At 46.3% G+C, this 17,742-nt stretch overlaps 1 protein-coding gene across 1 annotated transcript; it reads left to right on the top strand.

Moving 5' to 3' along the window:
- The first annotated feature begins 16,233 nt into the window (after nucleotides 1-16,233).
- LOC134934834 (histone H1B-like) lies at nucleotides 16,234-17,094 on the top strand. The gene has a single exon (XM_063930182.1). The coding sequence runs from the start codon at nucleotides 16,278-16,280 to the stop codon at nucleotides 16,941-16,943; it is 666 nt and encodes a 221-aa protein (XP_063786252.1). The 5' UTR covers nucleotides 16,234-16,277; the 3' UTR covers nucleotides 16,944-17,094.
- Nucleotides 17,095-17,742: the final 648 nt, after the last annotated feature.

Here is a 17,742-nt window from a genome sequence, read left to right as displayed (position 1 = left end):
GCGGCTGCCACCGAGAGTGCACAAGTGCTAGGCCTTAGGGATCAAAGGCTCCAGGAGTAGCATGAGGCTGCGATCCCTAATTTTGAGATCAGCAGTGGGGAGACGGATGCACCCCTGGTCGCCCCTCCCCCCGATTCACGACCAGTTTCCTCCGAGTCTCCTGCCATAAACTGAAGCGGCTGTGTGACTGGTGCATCAGTGTTCACTTGGCAATCTGTGTTCACTATATTTTCACGGAGCGGCGGTGGACACTTATAGCATATGGATCCACTCGTATTTATCGATTCTGGAAGCGGGGTAAGTCTCCCTGTATCCCGCTCTCCTGAGTGGGGGCTATAAAACACTAAGTGGGTCATTCAGACCTGATCGCATGCTGTAGTTATTTGCAGCCGTGCGATCGGGTCTGAACAGCGCATGCGTGGGGGCCGCAATGCGCAGGCGCGTTGCTGGCCGGCGATGGCCATCACTGGGCAGCGACAAAAATAATGAAGAAAGCATTCGCAGCAGCAAACACAAGAAGATTGACAGGAAGAGGCCGTCCGGGGGTGTCAACTCACCGTTTTCTGGGAGTGTTGAGGAAAACGCATGCGTGTCCGGCCGTTTCCATGGAGGGATCCTGACATCAGCTCCAGCAAGGATCATTGCAGCGGGTGAGCAAGTCCTGAGCTGTGCAGAGACTGCACAAACTTTTTGTTTGTGCAGCTCTCCGCACAAGCGTTTGCAGCCATACACAGCAATCCCACCTCCCCTGTGGGTGGCGATTACCTGGTCGTAGCAGTGCAAAAAATAGCCTGCATGCAACCATGTCTGAATTAGGCCCTAAGTCTCTATCTACCTTTGAGTACAAATAGTTGGATAAGGGCATAATGCATATGAGTTTGATAATATTACTGTGGTTTCTTTTGCTATGCGTCTGAATACAGTTAAAGCATTTTTATAAAGTAATGCAGTAATATGTTTCTCCTACATACGTGAACTGTACCTGTAGTTGATTATGTGGTCATATTGCTTATTATACTAATGTATAATCTGTGACTGACTGTTAGTGTGATTGCTGACTTTGCTATAAATTCTGTCAGTTTTCTCTGTTTACTCCGATCCTCAATGCTGGTGCTAAACAGGGTAGGGTCGGATTGTATGTCACTTTAACACATTTTAAAGTGATTACAGTCACAAATTGTGTATTACACTGTTAAATTGTCTGATTATTTATCATGTCTTAGAGCAGAAAAGGTGAGGAAAACACACTCACATCAGCACCAACATGTCAGACTTGGTTTTGTCTGTGTCCCCGGAGGGGGCGCTAGTGGGTCAGTGGAGGTGGATGGGAGAAAACGAGGAGGCTGGATTATGTTTCTGCGCATGAGCGCAATGATATTTATTATACAGATGATTCACAAACGGCAGCAGAAAATAACAGTAGAAATGCAAATGTCAATTGTACAGCGTAATAGCTGAGAGTCTATGGTAACAGAATGAATGGTGACTGATGAAATAATAACCGGTAGTGATGATAACAGATGAGTGATAATTTGGCAGAGAATATTCTGGTAGGGAAACCAGAGCAGATTAAAACATGGAACCAGCAGAGATGGTGTTGTATGGCAAACCTGGTAGCAGAGGCTGGAGTCTGACTATGTCCACAGTGCAGGTGATGAGGCACTGGCAGCGAGCAAGCTGCATCACAGGTGGGGAGATGGAACACACCTGGAGTCAGTCTCTACTGCTAGGCTGAAGCACACAGAGATGGTGATGAGTGTGAAGCCTGTAGATGGATGCAGGTATTGCTGGGGCTTGAAGTTCCACGGAGCTGTGAAAAGTAACCAGGAGTACAAAGTCTCGGGTAGAAAGCCAGGAACACGGAACAGCAGGTAGGTATCCAGGTACACGGAGGAAATAGGAACCAGATCCTTACACATGAGTCGCAGGAGTGACACACGGGTCGCAGGAGTGACACACGGGTCGCAGGAGTGACACAAAGTTCAGGATGCCTGCAGACTGATCCTGCAGCTTCATATATACCCCTTGTTAAACAGTCATTGGTGGAGTGAGGAAAAGTGGGTGCGGCCAAGCACCGGATTGGCCACCGTATGCTGACTGCTGGAGGCTGTCATGGCGGCGCCCATGCCGCGGCGTGCTACACGCCCGCTATCACAGGAGCGCTCCCAGGCCCAGGATGGCGTCTGATGGCAGAGACGCGGATGACAGATGAACGCAGGGACCCAGGACGGAGTCCGCAGCGGCGGACAGATGTCAGCTTGGTGAGTCGATTCCTGACAGTACCCCCCCTTTAAGGGTGGGCACCGAACACCCACGTGGCTTGGAAGGATGAGTGTTATGGAAGACACGGACCAACCTTGGAGCATGGACATCCAACGAATTTACCCAACTTCTCTCCTCTGGGCCATAACCGGACCAATCGACAAGGTATTGAAGACGTCCATACCGGCAACGGGAATCCAGAATCTTGCCAATCTCGAACTCCACGTCCCGCTGAGTTCGAACTTTGGGGCCAACTGGAAGAGCTCTTTGGAAATGATTCAGGACTAAAGGTCTGAGGAGAGAAACATGAAAAGCATTAGGTATTCGCAGAGAAGGTGGTAACTTCAGCTTGTAGGCCACAGGGTTGATGACTCTTTCGACAGGGAAGGGGCCAATGAAACGTGGTGCAAATTTCATAGACGGGACCCTAAGACGGAGGTTCCGGGTAGACAGCCAAACCTTGTCCCCAGGTTTCAGGCTAGGAACTGCGCGTCTTTTGCGATCAGCAAAGTATTTATACCGGCTGGAGGCCTTTTTGAGAGAAATGTGAATCTTCCTCCAGATTGAAGAAAACTGACTCAGGGCAGTAGTGGCGGCAGGAACATCCATGTGAGGGAGTTCTTGGAAGTCTGGAACACGAGGATGTTGCCCATATACTGCAAAGAATGGAGTTGTCTCAGTAGCAGTGTGGTAGCGGAAGTTGTGGGCAAACTCGGCCCATGGGAGCAGATCAAACCAGTCATCCTGAGAAGATGAAACATACAATCTTAAAAATGTCTCTAGTTCTTGATTTACCCTCTCTGTCTGCCCATTCGTCTGAGGGTGGTAAGATGACGAGAACTTCAGTTTAACCTGCATGGCAGAACAGAGAGCCCTCCAAAACCTCGCTACAAACTGTACACCTCGGTCGGATATTATTTCTGAGGGTAGACCATGTAAGCGGAAAATCTCCCGTAGGAAGATTTGGGCGAGTTTTGGGGCAGAAGGGAGACCCTGGAGAGGAACAAAATGGGCCATCTTGGTAAATCTGTCCACTACAACCCAGATGGTATTGTATCCTTGAGAAGGAGGAAGGTCGGAGATAAAGTCCATGGACAGGTGTGACCAAGGGCGACTAGGAATAGACAATGGTTGTAACTGACCTGCTGGAGACTGACGAGGAGTCTTGTGCTGCACACACTTAGGACAGGATGCTACGAAATCCTTGATGTCAGCTTTCATCTTTGGCCACCAGTATGTCTCAGAGAGGAACTTGAAGGTTTTCAGGACACCGGGATGACCAGTGAACTTGGATTGATGGGCCCAAGACAGCAACTTGGGACGGAGTTCTGGGGAAACAAAAGTCTTACCAGGAGGAGGAGCTGGGGAGACTTGAGATGCAGCAAATACCACTGGACTCAGGATGGAATGTGGAACTGAGTCAGGCGTTTCCTCTTCGGATTCCATAGATCGGGATAAGGCGTCAGCTTTAACATTCTGCGAACCTGGGCGGAAATGAAGCTTAAAGTTAAAACGTGAGAAAAACATAGCCCACCTGGACTGGCGAGGATTAAGGCACTGGGCTGCCTTTAAATATAGCAGATTTTTATGATCCGTGTAGATGTTGAACGGATGTTTGGCCCCTTCCAGGAGATACCTCCATTCCTCGAGGGCCAGCTTAATCGCCAGTAGTTCTTGATCTCCAACGGAGTAGTTAGCTTCAGCAGGGAGGAATTTACGAGAATAAAATCCACAGGGGTGGATTTTCCCATCGGTTCCCTTCTGGGAGAGAACAGCTCCAACTCCAACTGTAGAGGCATCCACCTCCAACTCGAACGGTCTGTTTACATCTGGCTGGGACAGAACTGGAGCAGACATAAAGGCCAGCTTGATCTTCTGGAAGGCCGCTAAAGCCTCTTCTGACCAGTTGGAATGGTCTGCCCCTTTCCGAGTTAAGTTGGTAATAGGAGCGATGAGAGTGGAGAATCCCCGAATAAATTTCCTATAGTAGTTGGCAAATCCCAGGAACCGCTGAATAGACTTGAGAGAATTTGGAATGGACCAATTGGCAATGGCTTCCAACTTTGTCGGGTCCATCTGGAGATCCGATCCGGAAATTATATAACCCAGGAAGGGTATAGAGGAAACTTCAAAGGTACACTTGGATAGTTTACCGTAGAGCCGGTTCTCACGAAGACGTCGGAGGACTTCACGGACTTGTAGACGATGAGAGGGAAGATCTTGGGAGAAGATGAGGATATCATCCAGATAAACAACGAGGTATTTATACAGAACGTCACGGAAGATTTCGTTCACAAAGTGTTGGAACACTGCTGGGGCATTACTCAACCCGAATGGCATTACCAGGTACTCGTAATGACCATCTCGAGTGTTAAAAGCTGTCTTCCATTCGTCACCACTCCGGATTCTGATGAGGTTGTGGGCACCGCGGAGATCTAGCTTGGTGAAGATGCGGGCTCCTTTAACTCTGTCAAATAATTCGGTAATGAGTGGTAATGGATAACTATTTTTAATGGTAATGTCATTGAGACCCCGGTAGTCAATGCATGGACGCAGTCCTCCATCCTTCTTTTTAACAAAGAAGAAGCCTGCACCAGCGGGTGATGATGAAGGACGGATGAATCCCTTCTGTAAATTCTCCCGGTTGTAGTCGCTCATCGCTTCAGTTTCGGGAACAGATAACGGGTAGGTACGCCCCCTAGGTGGCTTCTTGCCAGGAAGGAGATCGATGGGACAATCCCATTCTCTATGGGGCGGCAGGACATCCGCGGCCTTTTCACTGAAGACATCAGAGAAATCTTGATAAGCCGCAGGAAGACTTGACTGGGTTTTTACTTCAGTAGACTTGATTGGACAAACTTGGGCTAAACAGGACTGATGGCAATGTGAACCCCATGAAGTAAGTTGTAACGTTGACCAGTCAAACTGTGGATTGTGTAGCTGGAGCCAGGGCATGCCCAAAACGATCTCCTGGGTGGCTTGAGGAATGACTAAGAACTTTATTAATTCTGAGTGTAGGAACCCAACTCCCAAAACCACTGGTGCAGTTTGGTGAGAAATATTCCCCTTGGAGATTCGGCTACCATCCACGGCGGTAATGTAGACTGGGTAAGAAAGTTCACATACAGGCAAGCAAAATTTATTTACCGCAGCTTGGGTGATGAAATTTCCTGCGGCTCCACAGTCCACTAATGCTGATGCAGACTGAAGCCCAACTGAAGTCTCTAAAGTCACAGGAAGGATAAGGTCTTGATTAGAAGGAGCTTGTCTAGAAGATCCCAACTTGACTCCTCCTTTACAAGTAAGGATCTGGCGTTTCCCGAACGCACTGAGCAGGAATTAATCTGGTGACCTGCAGCCGCACAATAAAGACAAAGTCTCTCACGAAATCTTCTTGACCGCTCCTCAGGAGTTAGGCGGGACCTATTTATTTGCATAGGCTCATCAGAAGGTGGAGACTGGAACTGTACGGAAGGTATCATCCTTGATCTGCGTGGCTCACTCCGAGCACGTTCATTGTTGCGTTCGCGGATGCGAGAGTCCAACTTGATGCACAGGGAAATTAAATCAGACAATTGTACAGGAAGATCGCGGGTTGCCAGTTCGTCCTTGATCCGATCAGAGAGTCCATGCCAGAAAGCTGCTACCAGGGCTTGATTGTTCCACTGAATCTCTGCGGCCAACGTCTGGAACTGGATGACATATTGTCCCATACTACGGGTACCTTGACGAAGTTGGATTAGGTCTGCAGAAGCTGATGTTGCACGACCAGGCTCGTCAAAGATCCGTCTGAAGGTTGACACGAATTCTGTATAGTTGTTAATCAGAGGGTCGGCACGTTCCCACAGAGGAGACACCCAACTCAAAGCAGATCCAGAAAGTAGAGAGATGATGTAGGCAACCTTGGATCTTGACGTGGGGAAATTATGTGACAACAATTCAAACTGGATTTCACATTGGTTGAGAAACCCGCGACATAACTTTGGGCTGCCATCATACTTGCTTGGCACGGGCAGGTGCAGACGTGACACTGGAGCTGATGCAGCCGGCATAGAGGAACTCACAGTACTGGCAGGTGCTGGAGTATCAGGAACTGTAGAAGTGTGTACACTAGGCAGGGATTGCTGTAGTGTATCTATCCGGGAGGACATCCCTTGCAGGAACTGGAACATCTGCTGCTGCGCAGCCTCTTGACCATCCAGACGGGAGACCAGATTTTGCAAGGCCTCTGACCCCACACTCCGTCCACCATCCGAGTCCATCGATCCTGAACTTACTGTCAGACTTGGTTTTGTCTGTGTCCCCGGAGGGGGCGCTAGTGGGTCAGTGGAGGTGGATGGGAGAAAACGAGGAGGCTGGATTATGTTTCTGCGCATGAGCGCAATGATATTTATTATACAGATGATTCACAAACGGCAGCAGAAAATAACAGTAGAAATGCAAATGTCAATTGTACAGCGTAATAGCTGAGAGTCTATGGTAACAGAATGAATGGTGACTGATGAAATAATAACCGGTAGTGATGATAACAGATGAGTGATAATTTGGCAGAGAATATTCTGGTATGGAAACCAGAGCAGATTAAAACATGGAACCAGCAGAGATGGTGTTGTATGGCAAACCTGGTAGCAGAGGCAGGAGTCTGACTATGTCCACAGTGCAGGTGATGAGGCACTGGCAGCGAGCAAGCTGCATCACAGGTGGGGAGATGGAACACACCTGGAGTCAGTCTCTACTGCTAGGCTGAAGCACACAGAGATGGTGATGAGTGTGAAGCCTGTAGATGGATGCAGGTATTGCTGGGGCTTGAAGTTCCACGGAGCTGTGAAAAGTAACCAGGAGTACAAAGTCTCAGGTAGAAAGCCAGGAACACGGAACAGCAGGTAGGTATCCAGGTACACGGAGGAAACAGGAACCAGATCCTTACACATGAGTCGCAGGAGTGACACACGGGTCGCAGGAGTGACACACGGGTCGCAGGAGTGACACAAAGTTCAGGATGCCTGCAGACTGATCCTGCAGCTTCATATATACCCCTTGTTAAACAGTCATTGGTGGAGTGAGGAAAAGTGGGTGCGGCCAAGCACCGGATTGGCCGCCGTATGCTGACTGCTGGAGGCTGTCATGGCGGCGCCCATGCCGCGGCCTAGCGGGAACGCGGCGTGCTACACGCCCGCTATCACAGGAGCGCTCCCAGGCCCAGGATGGCGTCTGATGGCAGAGACGCGGATGACAGATGAACGCAGGGACCCAGGACGGAGTCCGCAGCGGCGGACAGATGTCAGCTTGGTGAGTCGATTCCTGACACAACACTCATATCATGTTTGTCATGTAAAGCTGGGTTAACATCTCAGGATCTGGTTCAAGATGGGTTGTGTGCAAACTGTATTAGCTTTCACCAAGGTCTCTTGAAATATTCAAGGCAGATGCAGGTGTAAGTTGATCCACCATGGGCTATGTTTGCACAGGACATTATCCAGTATAGCTGAGTGGATAATTCCAACTTCTGTACCGGTGATAGGTTGCACTATTATATGTGCAGCACAGGGGAAGCAGTAGCCTCTCAACAGAAACAGGCTGAAAAGCCAGTGGTAAGTAAATCATTTAGACACAAAACAACATCTTCAGAGTCTACACATGTTTCAGATGAGGACTCATCAGAGGACAAAGACTCATTACACTCTGGTTCTGAATATGAGGATGAGGAAGAAGGTCTCAGCTCAGTGGACATATCTGAGTTGATTACTGCAATGAAATCCATTTTATCCTTAGAAGAATCAACATATACTGTGTTAAAATCCAAGGCACCTTTATTTAAACGTCCCAAAACAGGTAAGACTGAGTTTCCTGGATCAGAACAGCTGACGGAAATTATGGAAGAGGCTTGGGTTATGCCCAGTAAGAAATTTAGAATTCCTAGGAAATGGAATTCCAATTACCCTTTTCTGACTGAGGACTGTTTAAAGAGAGAGGTAGCCCCTAAAGTAGATATGCATGTGATTCGCTTAGTGCAAAAATCTACATTACTTCTGCCTTCAACATCAATAAATGATGTCACGGATAGGAGAGTAGATGGTTTGCTAAAAGACAACAACTTTTTTTTCCCTGTCTGGGGCAATCATTAGACCAGCCATGGCCTCAGCCTGGATGGCTAAAGCAGTGGCTGTCTGGCAAGATGCATTGGTAGGGGAAATTTCAACGACATCCAGAGAGCAAAAATCCCATGTGACACATATCAAACAGGCTGCAATATTCTTGGAAGAAGCAGCCTTAGATATGGGTACTATTGCCTCTCAAACATCAGCCTCAAAATTAGCCGCTCACCGAGCAGTTTAGCTACGCACCTGGAAAGCTGATTCAGAATACAAAAAAGATAAGCCATGAGCCTGATGGTGCGGGCCTCCACCTGGGGGAACCCAGGGTGGGAGGCCGACTTATTCATTTTGCACAAATCTGGCAGCAGTCTACCACAGATGCCTGGGTGCAAGAAGCGGTGTCTCCCAGTTATGCGTTTTCTTTCAGGAAAAACCCTCCTCAAAGGTTTTTTTTTTTTTTTGTACCAGCCTGTCTTTGGTAGAAACGAGGGCCAGGGTTTTGCAAGAGGCAGTTCAGAAATTGCTTCAGTCAGGAGTAATCATTCCTGTTCCTCCTGCACAACAAGGACAGGGTTTCTACTCCAACCTGTTTTTAGTCCAGAAGCTGAACTAGTCGTTCCAGCTCACACTCAATCTAAAAATGCTGAACAAATACATTTGGGTACCTCGGTTTCATATGGAGACCTTACATTCTATCATTTTGGCTATGGAACCATGGGATTTTATGGTATCCCTGGATATACAGGATCCTTACCTGCATGTTCCTATAGCTCTGTCCCATCAGCGCTATCTCAAATTCGCTATCCTCCAACAGCATTTTCAGATTCAGGCTCTGCCATTTGGTCTGGCCACAGCCCCCAGAGTATTCACCAAAAATGTGGTGATTATGGTAGCTTATCTCCGCCAGCAGGGGATAAGAATATTTCCATACCTCAACGATCTTTTAATCCTGGCACAGTCTCAGGTATTGCTTCTGTGTCATCTGCAACATACAATAGAGTGTCTGCAGAAGCACGGTTGGCTCATAGATTGGGCAAAATCATCTTTTGTTCCGTCATAACGGATGACTCATTTGGGGCTGTATTGGATTTGAGCCTTCAGAGAGTAATTTTACTTCTGAGAAAAATATCCAAACTTCAGTAAAGGATCCAGGAGCTTCTACACTGTCGAAGAGTATAAATTCTCGCAGCAATGTGTGTGATGTGTCTAATGGTGTCAATTTTCAACATGGTAGAGTATGCTCAGTTCCATTCAAGACCTCTGCAACATCGGATCCTTACCAAGTGGAATGGGGTCATCAGACAATAAAAATGCAGACTATGATTCTTCCTCTGGAAGGAAGGAGGTCATTAGCCTGGTGGCTACAGACAGCCCATCTGGACAAAGGGAGACCCTTTTGGATATCAGATTGGGAAATTCTGACAACAGATGCCAGCCTTCAAGGCTGGGGAGCAGTGTCAGGAAGAAATTGCTTCTAGGTGCAGTGGACCAAGGAAGATGGATGCCCTGTCAGTGAGATGGGACTTTCGTCTGGCCTGTGTGTTTCCTACCATCACCCTGTTAACCAGGGTGGTGAGAAAGGTAAAAGTATGGATGGTGTAATGGTTAGCATTACTGCCTCACAGCACTGAGGTCATGGGTTCGATTCTCACCATAGCCCTAACTGTGTGGAGTTTGTATATTCTCCCCGTACTTGCATGGGTTTCCTTCGGGTACTCCGGTTTCCTCTCACAATCCAAAAATATACTGGTAGGTTAATTGGCTTCCAACAAAGAAAAAAAATAACCCCAGTGTGAATGTGTGTCTGTGTGTACATGTGATAGGGTTTATAGATTGCAAGCTCCACTGGGGCAGGGACTGATGTATATGGCTAAATATGCTCTGTAAAGCACTGCAAAATATATGTATAATATATAAATAACTGGTAATAATAATAATAATAATAATAATAATAATAATATGTGTACACTATATAAAAAACTGGTGGCGGTAATAATAATAATAATAATAATAATAATAATAATAATAATAAGGAAAAGTGCCGTTATACTAATAGCTCCGGCTTGGCCCATAAAACATTGGTACACAGATCTGCAGAGGATGTCGATGGATGCTCTATTCCTACTACCTCAACATCCAGATCTACTGATTCAGGGGCCTTGCCATCACAGACATCTGGATTGACTGTCTTTGATGGCGTGGCTCTTGAGACCTCCATCCTGAAGTCAAAAGGATTCTCTCAACAGGTAATTCAAACAATGCTTAGAGCAAGGAAAACCTCCTCAGCTCGCATTTATCACATAATATGGCAAGCCTATATTCAATGGTGCAGTGAAAGGAAACTTGACCCCAGGTCTTTCAGAATTTCCAGAATCCTAGCATTCCTTCTGGTTTAAGGGTGGCTTCCTTGAGAGTGCAGGTGTCAGCACTAACTGTATGGTTCCAAAAGAAAATTGCCAACCTACAGAATGGGCACACTTTTTTCCAGGTAATGTTGCACATTCAACGTCCCTCTGTTCCTCCTACAGTGCCTTGGGATCTAAGTTTAGTTCTAAAGGCCCTTCAAGTTGCCTCATTTGAACCACTTAAAAGAGTAGATTTTAAATGGTTGACAGCTAAGGTTCTCTTTCTTCTGGCTATGGCTTCAGCTCGAAGAGTTTCAGCATTTGGCGCATTATTATTTTGTCCTCCATTTCTCATTTTTTATCCAGATAGATCGGTTCTCAGAACTAAATCTGGGTATCTTCCTAAGGTGGTGTCTAAATTCCACCTTTACAAAGAAATTGTAGTCCCGGCTTTCCAGGGGCCAGACCTATCTGCGGGAGATGCATCGTTGGAAATTGTCCATGCCTTAAGGATCTACGTAGATCGTACCAGTGCTATCGGAAAGACAGATTATCTCTTTGTTCTCTACGGATTTCATAGGAGAGGGTGGCCTGCTGATAAGCAGACACTGGCGAGGTGGCTTTGGATGACGATTTCAGAAGCATATTCGAAGGCTGATCTCCTGTTTCCGGATAATGTCTCTGCTCACTCTACTCGTAAAGTAGGTCCATCATGGACAGCACAGCATGGTGCTTCAGCAGAACAGATATGTAAGATAGCCACATGGTCTTCCATTAACACATTCATTAGACATTTTGCTTGTGGATACCTTTGCCTCTCAGGATGCTGAATTTGGGCCAAGCATTCTCCTGTCTAATCAGGAGCGTTGCCACCACTAAATTGCTTTGGGACATCCCAATGTATCCTGTAGATACCCTGTGGACCCTGCAGGAGAAATATAAGTTATGGTAATAAGTTACCATTGATAACAGTATTTCTCCTATGTCCACAGATATCCCACCTTGACGCACCTGATTTGAGGATCCTTTTACTCACTAAACTCTTCCCTCTTGTACGGAAGGGTGGGAGGTTGTGCATGTGTGGTCTTCTCGCCTGATTAGTGCTCTACATGATGCTCCTGCCTTAAGCTTTGGAAAACAACTGATTTACCTGACCCAGGAGGCGAGGATATATGGACGGGTCCACTGCATGCTGGGAGGCCAAAAAGCTTTGACCGATTAGTGTAAGAACCGCTGTCGCTCAACCATATAACAATGTATCCTGTGAAACCTGTGGATTTAGGAAAAATACTGTTATCAATGGTAAGTTCTTACCATAACGTATATGTTGCTATGGTTGCCGAACTGTTGCCAGGGAACAGAAACTGGTTGTCATGCTTAAATCAAATTTGCCATCAAAATGGCCACTGTTGCCATGGTTACCCGACATTGCTAGGGAACTGAAACTGGTTCAATGTTTAGACTACTTGGCCTTCAAAATGGCCAGCATTGCCATAATTATCGGACATTGCTAGGCAACTTCCCTGGAGCACTTTCCCAGCTTGTATGGAGCCACCCAGGTGAAAAGAGGAACAGTTTCCCCGAGTTTTGGGGCTTGTTCTTGGGGAATCTATACAAAGCAAAGGCCCTGGTACTGGAAAAACCGGTTTAATGTCTCATACTGATGTAACGGTATTGGGCAGCATGAAGCCTATTACTAAGGGTAAGGCCGAAACTAGGATTTTCGCCACCAGGGAAAAAGCAGTGATTCCCCTCCCCAAAATTTGTTTATAAAAAATGTTATTATTAATAATAACAATAGTAATATTAATAATAATAAAATAAAAATATAAAAAAAAAAACCCCTAAGACTAAAATAATCACATTATCAAAAATTTAGAAAAAAGAGGGATATTTTGGACAACATCCCCCTATGTGATCCAAATGCCCTCTGCGTCACATACCCCATCAGTGGCGTGTTTCACTACATTCCCCCCTGTGTGTCCCCACACATTGCACTTTATCATAACACCTCATTACTGCACTACATTCCCCTATCCACTGCACTACATCACTACACTACATGCATTCACATCAGTCCCTGCCCCAGTGGAGCTTACAATATATATTCCCTACCACATGCACCACTAAAACAATTTTTATTGGGACTCAATTAATTATATTTTTGGATTGTGGGAGAAAACTGGAGTACCCGTAGGAAACCCATGCAAATACAGGGAGAATATACAAACTCCACACAGTTACAGTAGAGCCATGGTGGGAATCAAACTAATGACCTCAGTGCTGTGAGGAAGTAATGCTAACCATTACACCATCCGTACTGCCTCTGAGAAGCTTTAGATCTGAGTATAATCAGAAATTCGGAATGTGCTGGAAACTATTATACTAATAGGAAACAGTAAATACCATTGTATGTACTTGCAAACTATACTCACTAATTCCAGGGAGATATTAATATGAATGCAGATATACATAAAAATAAAAATAAGAAAAGTCACAACTACATATGTCAAAAACACTGTCTATGGCATAAAATAATAATGATGATTTCATTTTTAAAACGTTAATACATTAATCATATTAGGTCATCGCTACCGTATGGTGAGTACGGTAGCTTTAGAATGGAGTATGAACAGAACTTCTGCGTGTGTGAAACGATATGATACTAATGGGAAACAGTATTATTCAATTGTAACTATTCCATTGAAACATTTGGATACAATCTGTGAAAGTATCAACTTAGACCACAAGCTAAAGCTTATGTATCCGGGAAACTGCATGAAGAGAATATAAAGCTGCTGTGTACTGTATGTGGATTGTACAAAGGGGATTTTCATCTGCTCAGTGGAGACTAATTTCAGATACAATAGTCCCTGTACGTAAAATCAACCACTTATTGTTCTATTTTAGTTACTGTCTTTTTCTTTATGCAGATATATTTATTTATTTTTATATCCATTTTACATGTTCTTGAAAAAAATAAACATTAAAAGTATTGAAAAAAAATATTTTTATGGGTCAGCTTTTATTTCTATTTTGTTTCTACCATCCTTGGGGCCCCAGAAATCCCTAGTAGTGGCCCAGGTCTAGCTCCGTGTTCTCCCTACCTGCTCTGGAGACTCTCAATGCTCTAGATCACAACTCCAGCATGCAATCATGGGTTGGGGAAGAGAGTGAGACCTGGATGGTATTTGCTGCTGGCACACGCCCTCCAGTTAGTAGTCATCGGTATTTTTCAAGAACCCGCTTCCATCTCCATTTGCCTTCCATTCCTCAATGTCGATCCTCTCCTCTCAGCTAGTTATTTTTTAACAAGCTACGTCATTTAAATTTTATTCCGCATAACTATTGTGAGCATATAATTCTTCAACATCTTCCTATCTTCTCCTATTTGTTCTTCCTTTTCCTCCCCCGTGTTCCATCACGTCTCCCCCGATTTTCCCCTTGTCTCTCCCATCTCCCCGTTTGTTTCCTGTTGCCATCTTTACCCATTCACCTTTATTTTCCCCCTGTTTCTCTTCCTTTCATCCATTCCTTCCACCTGCCACTACCCTTAGAGGTCCCCTTATGTATCCCCATATTTCTGCCTCTCCATTTTTCCCTCTGTACCCTTATTATTCTCCATATTATTACTGTCTCCTTTTATTTGTATCACTATTCATACCGATTCCCTCTGTTGTTCCTTTTGCTCCTCTGATCTCCCACTCCTCGTCTCCTTATTTCTCCCATCTCCAGATATTGTACCCTTTATTCCTATGGTCTCACCCTATTGCTCCCATGTCCTCTTTTAAAAATATCAGTCTCCTATCAATGGGAACGGGACCCCATAGCCCACCTACTGACACACTTAAGATGCATAGATATGCATCAATGTCTATATGGATCATTATAAGAACATGTGGAGAAAACGCCACCAGCATTTTTCAGGACATGGAGAATCTCAGGCCGGCAGGATTATTCTGAAGCTGATTATGCACGCCAGATATCTTTCTTTTATTTATTTAGTCAAAGTAACTAGAGTTCCCAGACAGGAGTGCCAATACCTTGTGGGGCAACCTGCCTGTGCTATCCATCCGGGTGTACAGCATCCCACACATCACCTTTATGTCTTTCAAAATGCGGCATCCTCTGCACTGATTATGCCCCAGCCACCTTTGTTCGGTGTAGTGCCTGGAGGAGAGAAAAGTGCCCGATGAGACATTTTTCGCTTCGCAGAAAAGATGTATTACACGCCAGCCAGATCATGCCTGGTCTAGGTGAGCTGACAGGGGCTATTCCCGGCACTCTTCACAGCGCATAGGCTAGCAATGACAGTAAAGGGTTAGGGGAGACCTTGGAGTACTGGTGTGGTGCAGAGAGCCAGCTCGCCGCTCACCTCATGCCCTATAAAAGACTGTTTTTCTGCGCTAGGGAAACACAAGGTGAGAGCAGATTCCCCCGTACACTCAGACAGGGAAGTAGAGATGGCTACTGACTCACTGTCTCAACACAGGGACTCGAATCATCAGGAAGTATGAATGATTCGAGTCACTCACTGTTTAATGAGTGGAGACAGCTGCTGCAGCAGCAGCTTCTCTCAGCCAGAGGGAGGAAACTCAGTGTGTCCTTCAGTCAGTGTGTTCTGCTGTGTGTCTTTATCTGTGATTGGCCAGAGGCTATACCAGGTGACACCCAGTGGGAGGGGGGAGGGAGCAGTCACGACTCACCAGTCAGTGAGTGCTGTGCTGCTGTGCCTGAGTCATGTCATGAATCATGATTCATCCTGAGTCTGCCAGTGAGTGAGACAGTTGTACACTGTGTAGACTCAGTGGATGGATCTGATTCATGCAGCATAAGCCTGCAGGAGGTGGAGCCCCTGTGGTACAGGGCTCTCAGCTCAGTGTTCTCAACTCACTGTTCCTGCTCAATGTGATTGTGGGTGGCAAACTCCCTGGAGGCTAGATAGTGGATAATATAATAAATACAAGCCCACCTAAAATTATCTAATTAGCAAAGTATGCAAAGTAAAAAAAAAATGTTTTTATTTGGTTTAGTTACAGACTGAATGATGTGTTTCATGGCTGTTAAGCTTTCTCTCCTCAGCCAGAAGTAATGTGCATATTCTGTAACTAGTATGCAATAAGTGGTTATTAATAATATATCAACATAACACTGAATCTATGTTAATATATTATTAACAATCAGTGCATAAGCAACTGCCTCCCCCAGATACACTGCACAATCACTGAATAATATACTCCCTCCATGAGTCCAGCACTGATCTGCCAGCACTGGCAACTCACTGATTCATGTGCAGTCTCTGCAACACATTCCAGTACAAATGAGTCATGACTCATGTGCCGAGACACTGACTCCAGACACTTCACTGAACTGAGTCATGTGTCTCAACTCAGTTCAGTGAATCACTTTGCCCATGACTACAGGGAAGAGTTTACACGGCTGCTCATTCCGCCAATGGGAGCACAGAACACCTCACTCTCGGCAGCCAATCACAGCACAGCCGACAGTGTATATAAAAGACGTGAGTCAACACCGGGCGTTGTAGTATTATTGATTAAAGTTAAGTTCTGCAAACATGGCGGAAACTGCCCCCGTCGCCGCCGCTGTTCCTCCATCAGAGGTCGCAGCCAAAAAGAAGAGGCAGCCGAAGAAAGCTGCTGGAGGAGCAAAGAAGAGCGGCAAGTCTTCTGGACCCAGCGTCTCCGAGCTGATCGTAAAAGCCGTGGCCGCCTCTAAAGAGCGCAGCGGGGTTTCTCTTGCCGCCCTGAAGAAGGCTCTGGCTGCCGGAGGCTACGATGTGGAGAGGAACAACAGCCGCATCAAAGTGGGGGTGAAAGGATTAGTGACCAAAGGAACTCTCACCCAGGTGAAAGGTACCGGCGCTTCCGGCTCCTTCAAGCTCAATAAGAAACAAGTGGAAAGCAAGAAGGCCGCCCAGAAGTCCCTGAAGCCCAAGAAACCTGCAGCGAAGAAAGTGGCCAAATCCCCGAAGAAGCCCAAGAAGGCTCCGAGTGCAGCCAAGACCCCGAAAAAGGTGAAGAAACCCGCTACAGCGGCTGCTGCCAAAAGCCCAAAGAAGCCTATAGCCGTGAAGCCTAAGAAGGCGGCCAAGAGTCCCGCCAAGAAGGCGGCGAAGCCCAAAGCTGCCAAGAGTCCGGCCAAGAAGGCAGCGAAGCCAAAAGCCACAAAAAGCCCGGCCAAGAAGGCAGCTAAGGCTAAGAAAGCTGCGGCCAAGAAGTGATTGTAAAGCCGCAGCCTCTCTTCCTTGTTATCCCCCAAAGGCTCTTTTCAGAGCCACCCACCCTGTCTCGGCAGAGCTGTAGGCGCACGATGTGATCTATTGGGGGACTAAATAAAAACTGTAGTGAAGAAGTCGCTACATGTGGCAGAAATATCTAGTTTGTCCCTTACACATCAGTCCTAGAAACATAGCTCTTGATAGCAGGATATGGACCACTTGGCCCATCTACTCTGCCCCATGCAGTCACTGCATAAGTGGGATATGCAGGGGAGCGGGACTAAATGCAGTTATCTGTTAAATCTGCAGATAGATCGGGAACGTATACACTAAAGTGTCGGGTTCTTCTATCTCCAGCCGCCCGTAGTAGCTGAATGGTTGTTTTATGTGTACTTGGTCGTACAGTCTGGTGTAAGGAACAGCACCGCGTGTTCTGCACGCCATTCCCGGTGATGTACAGACTGCGAGGTACCCGGACAAGGTATAATTGTTTGCTACAAAAAAAAAATGCCTCCCTTGAAAATACAGCCTGTTCCTATAGCTCGTTTCTGGATTAATGTAGGAGACCCTTAAATTAGTTAATTAACGTTCAAAGCCTGCAGGACCCCTCTATGGACTAGGCGGCGGGTGGCAGGCTGTGTGGTGCCCTGGATGATATGTAGTCCTGCAGCGCTTGGTGCCTCCTTTCCCGAGCCCCTTACCTCTCCCAGGCATTGTCCCCCCAAAAAATGAATTATGTAACCTGGCTGCTTTCATCAAATTTGCATATAAGCTGAGCTGCGCTGATTGGTAGAAGTAAGCA

Source organism: Pseudophryne corroboree, chromosome 6, assembly GCF_028390025.1.
Source record: "Pseudophryne corroboree isolate aPseCor3 chromosome 6, aPseCor3.hap2, whole genome shotgun sequence".
NCBI lineage: Eukaryota > Metazoa > Chordata > Amphibia > Anura > Myobatrachidae > Pseudophryne > Pseudophryne corroboree.
Note: the sequence above shows the minus strand (reverse complement) of the source record. Positions and strands in the feature narration are given on the sequence as shown.